General features: G+C 40.2%; 1 protein-coding gene across 3 annotated transcripts; it reads right to left on the bottom strand.

Moving 5' to 3' along the window:
• Positions 1 to 1427: 1427 nt before the first annotated feature.
• Positions 1428 to 4692, bottom strand: LOC131132125 (uncharacterized). 3 transcript variants are annotated; one of them, XM_078788484.1, is made up of 3 exons: positions 4340 to 4692; positions 3515 to 4264; positions 1428 to 1680 (listed from the first exon to the last, which is right to left on the bottom strand). In XM_078788484.1, the coding sequence occupies exons 1-3, from the start codon at positions 4380 to 4382 to the stop codon at positions 1598 to 1600; spliced, it is 876 nt and encodes a 291-aa protein (XP_078644610.1). In that variant the 5' UTR covers positions 4383 to 4692; the 3' UTR covers positions 1428 to 1597. The 3 variants fall into 3 exon arrangements, with proteins under 3 accessions (XP_078644610.1, XP_078644609.1, XP_078644608.1); XM_078788483.1 differs by having other exon boundaries at positions 3515 to 3850; positions 3923 to 4692; XM_078788482.1 differs by having other exon boundaries at positions 3515 to 4692.
• Between the last annotated feature and the right edge of the window lie 2548 nt (positions 4693 to 7240).

A 7240-nucleotide genomic window follows, 5' to 3' on the forward strand; every position in this document is an offset into this window, starting at 1 on the left:
AAGTATGCGGGCTCTAGAGCCTTTTCCATTCGGGCCCCAACGTTGTGGAATGATCTACCTGTTAATATTAGAGCTGCTACCTCAGTAGAAATGTTCAAGTCCCGACTTAAGACTCATTTCTATACTTTAGCGTTTTGTTAAAAATATTCCCTGCCTGTTTTGACTGCCGCTCCTTCTCTCTCCCATACCGCCCCCCCGGCTGAGGGGGCGGGTCCAGGAGAGGCTGTTTTGGAAGTTTGCCTTGACGAAATTGGACATCGGACGTGGCCTACCTTGGAGGCGCTGCAGCAGAGGGATAGTGATCATCTCAAGACCCACGGCTGCCCAACTGTCCTAATGGCATCACATCTTGGACCTGGACTATTATACTCTATGTTTTTATTTAACTGTCACATGTAAACCTCTCCACATCCATTGCAGCCTGGTCATCCTAGAAGGGGGATTCCCCCATCTGCGGTCCCTTCTCAAGGTTTCTTTTTCCCTAATGGGTTTTTGAGTTTTTCCTTGCCCTGATGGGGGTTCAGATCAGGGGATGTCGTCTGTCGTCTATTGTCTGTCTTCTACTGTTGCCTGCTTGTTAAGCCCTTTGAGGCTCTTTTGTGATTAAGGGCTATATAAATAAACTTGACTTGACTTGACTTGAATTACAAATGATACTTTTGTACTTTGCTACGACTTATTTCTGGAATTCAGTAGTCTCATTTTTATCAGTTTGTTTTCATCCATCCATTTTCTATGCCGCTTATTCTCATGCTGGAGCCTATCCCAGCTGATTTCGAGCGAGAGACGGGGAGGAAACCGGAGTACCCGGAGAAAACCCACGCACACACGGGGAGAACAAACAAACTCCACAACAATCGGAGATTCGAACCCAGGTCTTCCGATCTCCTGTGTAGCCAACATGCTAACCACCGTGCGGCCCGAGTTGGTTTTCAGTTTCATTTAAATAAGCATAATGAAAACTCAAAATACTCAGTACTCAAGTACACTTGAATGCCTACTTTAAATAATGTGCTATACTGTATGTGTTCATTTCTCCCACAGCTCCGTGCGTACTGTAACTTTAAGGTTTCACTAGGAAATTTGGTACACACCTTTTAGGGGATTGACGAGCACCTGTAAGTCAAATTTGAGCAAGATCGGTTGAAAAACATGGCCGCCCATCAAGCAAAAAAGGGAACAAGTCATGTATGTCATGTGAATGTACACAAAAAAGCAGTATTGGTACAAGTTAGGAAAATTGCATTACTATTTTTAAATACAACTACTACTGGAATTATAAATGTCAGCAAATCATTCATTTTCTATTGCTTTTTCCTCACGAGGGTCACAGGGGTGCTGTGGGGAGAACATGCAAACTCCACACAGAGATGGCCGAGTGTGGAATTGAACCCTGTTCTCCTAGCTGTGACAAACCACTCGTCCGCCTTGCCGCCCGTCAGCAAATCATCAAAAATCTATTGATGCATTACATCAAGAAAGAATATGCAAATCTGTTAATTTATTAGCTTTAAGCGACAATAAGCATATCATGACTACATTGAAGTATATCCCATTTATGTATATCACATGCTGAATATTCTTTATACAAAAAGAATTAAGCAACAACAACAGTGACCACAATGGCGACGGTCGCGAGCAGAACCCCAAGCAAAATGGCAGCCAGTTTCACATCTTGTCCTGGGAAACAAAAACAGTACAACTTAGTATTGCAATACAAAATGACAGATAGTTTGCACTTGGATTCATGCAGTCGAATAATAGTACTTTGAAGTTATTAATGCTAAAGCCAAATGCTAACTTCATATTCATAGCAAGACAGTCAGGCAGTTAAGATGATGGCAGAGTCCGACCGCAACAGGAAGTTGCAAGAGCACAACAAGACAAAAGGGATGCCCTTGCATCAAAACATGCATCTGTGCTTAGCGCCTGAGCTTCTTTTGTTCAACTAATAGAACAACATGTCCGAAAAGGAGGAGGAAGAAGTGCAGTTTATTTAATCCGGAAAGGAATCATCCGCAATTCTTATATCAGAAACAACACACGTCTTACTCTTTTCTTTGCATTCTAAAGATATACAAACAGCTAAAATATTAAACACCATATTAAAACACCTTCAAAAACCATTTAGTAACAATTCCATGATAATATGTAATACAAGCAACATGGAAGTGAACGCTACACTTTGTGTTATGTTTTCCAAACCCAAGCACAAAAACACAGCAGTGACGGCAGTTCAAATGTGTGAGGGAATGTGTGGGTAGCGAGGTGTAACATTAGCCACGTTTACATGAGGCGTTTTCTTTTTCCGAATGACCTTTCCGAAAGCAATGGTATACATGGAAAGGAATATTCCAATCGCATGTCTACATGCGCCACTGTAATCAACCAGAATAGTCAATGGGGCATGCCCAGTAAAACGTAAACACCAACATCACATGATACCGACTTCCTTGAGTTTTTCTTTCACTTGTTGGAATAACTCCGTATTGCCAGTTTTTTGTTCGTCCAGTCTTGAAATTTAGTTTGAATCAAAAACAAACTTTCCTTAGCAGTCCAGTGCCGATTGGTCACCTCCATTTTTTAAATGGAAGAACATCTGGAGCTGCCTGTTACGTCATATCTCAGCATTCGCTGAAAGAACGCACCCGGAAACAGGAAAAGATAAAGTTCAATCTTGCTATTATTTTGTAATTAAGCTCAGCACATGTTTTATATATAGATATGTATTTTCTTTTTTAATAAAACTGGACTTGTGAATGGCGTATAGAAGGGTTTAGATTCTGTTCCACAGATGGCGCTAATGTACACGAAAGCTGCTTGCCAACCGCCAATAAACAACAGAAGAAGAAAAACACCACGAAGAAGAACGCAGTCTGACAACTTTCCGATTGAGCGGGTGCAAGATACCTCAATCGAATTGGGGAAAGGAATATTCCACCCCTGGGAATCCCATTATATATTCAAATATACCCTTTCATTTGAAGCCCACATCAAACAGTTAACCCGGACTGCATTTTTCCATCTTAAGAACATAGCCCGACTCCGTCCATCACTTACATTCTCTGCCGCTGAATCCCTGATCCATGCATTCATCCCAACCAGAATGGACTACTGCAACAGTATTCTTTATGGTACAACATCCAAAACCCTCAACAAACTACAATATATTCACAACTCTGCTGCCCGCCTCCTCAGCTCCTCATTACCCCTGTCCTCCAAAACCTCCACTGGCTTCCCGTCCCCCAGTGTATCCATTTCAAAGTCCTTCTCATAACCTACAAAGCCCTCCACGATGTGACCCCCCCCATATCTCACAGACCTCCTCCATTCACACAATCCCCCCTTCGCTCCTCAGACTCCAACCTCCTGGCAGTGAGACCATTTTTTTGCCTCTTTTATCTATTTTTATATCTTTAGAACACACAGAAATGGGAAAGACGTGTTCAGGTCTGACATAAGGATTGTGGATGATGGGCAATAACGATAAAATAAGTAAAAGATGAATACATACGAGTCTCCACATGAGTTCCTTGGCCAAAGAGGATCTGGCCACATGTGGCCACAGCGCAGTAGTATGTTCCCATGTCGGATGAGTTATGTATTTTCAAGGACAGATGATAGACACATCTCCTTTTGTCTTGTTCTTCATCACCGTCGGAGTAAATGATGTGTGGATGAGACTCTCCCAATCCAGATTTCAACCAGTAGACGCTGTGCTGGTCCGGACACTGGTGGAGATGTTCCTTACTCTCTGTGAGGATGGAACACTGCATGGTGACAGATTGGCCCTCGTCAACCGACTTGCTTTGTGGAATTTGTTTCACATGGAAGGACTTGTGCTTGGGATCTGCGTGAATCATAAAAATGTCAAATCCAAACGCTTGCTTTTCCACGACTGAGAATTCCGAGGATATTTTACCTTTCACAACCAGATGCGTGCCACTGATGAAGCGCATGTTGTATGACGTTCCAGCCTGGCAGGTGTACATCGCTTCATCGTCTTTGCGTACATCGGTGATGTTTAAAATGTACCTGTCTCCAGTGAGCGCACTTGCGAATCTTTCATACTTGAATGGGCTTTGAAGTAATACTTCTCCAAAATACCCCTCGGCAACCGTTTGGATCATGGAGCCAAATTTCATCTTATACCAGTAAAATATGTCTCTCATATGATTTAAGTGAGGGCATACCAATGTGACGTTCACGCCAACTTCTACCACGACAAAAGACATCGGTTTCAGATCATATGCTTGAACCAGAGCTGTAAAAAAAATTAAAAAAAACAATTTGTACATTGATAAAGTGGAAAATACAAAACAGAGGTACCTGAACTCACCTAATGTGCTGATAAGCACGAGTGCAGTCAGTCCTGCCATCATCGCAATCTTCTTCACACTCACGAGGAGGCGAAGGTTTGCAAGTTGGAAACCTTGGTGATGGGTTGAAATGTTGTTTTTTTTTTTTTTTTTCAAACTACTGACCCATTTTTACTGAGCATACACATCCTAGAAGATTGTCATTGATTTGAAAAATAAAAAAAACAGTCCTAGGATACAATAAGTGTACGTGTCAATGCATTTTATTTTTATTTTGAAGTTAATTAATTTTTTTTTAAATGTATTTTTAATGCTTGACCATAGTTTGTTCTGGTGACATTTTTTCATTAAAAATAAAAATTTACATTCACAAGCCGTATTTTTTACAGTTTTTTGAATCATTATTGGTGAAATTTGAGGATAATCATTAAAAAAAATCATTAAAAAAAACAAACATACAGACATTACCATACATTATGTACAAAAACATCAAACTACCAGAAAATCATGTATGTGTATTTACAAATGTAAAAAAAGCTTCACAAAAAACTGACACATTTGTTCCTCACCACCAAAAATGTTCAATTGGGAATAAAAATCATGTTAACATCAATTAGAATCAGTAATGGTTTATTGCCAGGTATGATCAAACACATACTAGGAATTTGTTTTGGTGAAGTAGGTGCAGACACATCTATTAAAAAAAGAATGAAGATACAAAATATACAGAATAAACAGAATAAATATATGTACACAGTCTGTTTTTTGTTTGTTTGTTTCAATTGACCTTTATTTCACTTTGCACCTGAAGGTCACAATGGCGGAATGTCTAAGATTCAGTTCCATGCTGACGAGGTAGTGTAGGTGGGCTCAAAGACACACAATCTGACACACACACACACACACACACACACTACAGGCCCACTGACACAAATGCCTGGAAATGATCGTGGTTCAACCTTGAAAAAAACGAAAGGTGTGACCACAGAAGTTCGTCGACTTTGTTGCAACGACTCCAGAAGTGTGTGAATACTGATCATAAACGTACTCTATTGATGTTTAGAAGAAAACATGGTGGACAGATCAGCACAAAAGTACATTGAAACAATGTTTTTTTGATGGTTTTAATCTACAGCAAGAGTCAGGCGATCATCTGGCACTCATCTGGAGTTTGCATGTGACGTACATGGTTTTTCTCCTGGTACTCCAGTTTCCGCCAAGATTCCGAAAAAATACACTTATACACTATACAATTGTATATAGTTATGAATACGTTTGCAAATGTTTGTCTATATGTGCCCTGAGATTGACTGGCGACCAGTCCAGGGTGTACCCCTGGGATAGGCTCCAGCATACATCCCGGTTGGTGTGTCTAATATTCATTCATTCATTCATTTTCTACGTATTTATGGATATTGTATTTTAATGCATCTTTTACTCTGTTTTTACTCAACTCAATTTTGATTTATTTTTCTCTACTGTAAAGCATCTTTGAGTACTCTGAAAAGCACTATACAAATAAAATGTATTATTATTATTATTATTCATTTATTCATTCATTCATTTTCTACCGCTTTTTCCTCACGAGGGTCACGGGGGTGCTGGAGTCTATCCCAGCTGTCTTCGGGCAAGAGGCGGGGTACACCCTGGACGGGTGGCCAGCCAATCACAGGGCACATATAGACAAACAACCATTCACACTCACATTCATACCTATGGACAATTTGGAGTGGCCAATTAACCTAGCATGTTTTTGGAATGTGGGAGGAAACCGGAGTACCCGGAGAAAACCCACGCATGCACGGGGAGAACATGCAAACTCCACACAGAGATGGCCGGGTGGAATTGAACCCTGGTCTCCTAGCTGTGAGGTCTGCGCGCTAACCACTAGGTGTGTCTCATATGCGGTCATAAAATTTCATTGATGAAACTGTTGAATTTTGACACAGGAAATGCTACATTTGCATCCAAACGCAAGTTTAGCTGATCTTCGGTTAGCTTTACTATTTTTTTTTCAACAATACCCTTCACAAATGGCGAAAATACCAAAACATGCAAATGAACTTTTGATGACTTTTCCGATAAAGACAAAGATGATCAAATGAAGAAAAGACATGCAAGAACTGATCACGATTATGCAAATCAGGTGAAGGAAACCCAATGACGGACATGAACCTTAACCTCACCGCGTATCAACCACCATACAATGTTAATGGTAATGGTAATGGTAATGGTTTTATTTCATTTGAACATGCATCAGATTACAATTGAATGCATCACATAATCAGTTCACAGTTCCACATGTCCAAAAGGAGTAGGAAGAAGCAAAGCTTAATAAATCCTACCTCTCCATCTGGTACTTTTACAATCAGTAACTGTTACATTTGTTCACTTCCTGCTTTCCATAATACAGTTTAAGGTTTTTTTGTTTTTTTTTAAATAATGTACCTTGTACCGAAGTAGGAGGTGATATGAGTATCCAATGACATAATGGGTACCATAGTAAGTGTCAATATAGTGATATGTATAGCACATCATGACTGGTTCAAGACTCTTCATCCTTGTATTTCAAGGTATTTCATAGTGCTTTACACAAAAGAAGGGTAACAGTCATGAAATAAAATTCCATTAAACAAAGTAAAAAAAAATAATTCAAACTGAAGATTTTCAGATTTTCAAAGTTTTCAGCTTAGATTTGAACATTTGCTAAAGTTGAGGATGGTCACACATCTTCTAGAAGATTTTGGCAGCATAAAACTGAAACACAGCCTCACTGTGTTCAGTCCTGACTCTGGGTGCCCGCAGGGGACCGCTCCCCGAGCTTCTCTGAGGAACAGGAAGCCAATGCAGAGACCTGAGGACTGGACTAATATGCTCATATTTTCTGATTCTAGGCAGGACTCGAGCAGCAGCATTTCGGA

The sequence above is a fragment of the Doryrhamphus excisus genome, linkage group LG23 (genome assembly GCF_037039965.1).
Source record: "Doryrhamphus excisus strain RoL-2023G ecotype Guam linkage group LG23, RoL_Dexc_Guam_v1.1, whole genome shotgun sequence".
NCBI classification, from domain to species: domain Eukaryota; kingdom Metazoa; phylum Chordata; class Actinopteri; order Syngnathiformes; family Syngnathidae; genus Doryrhamphus; species Doryrhamphus excisus.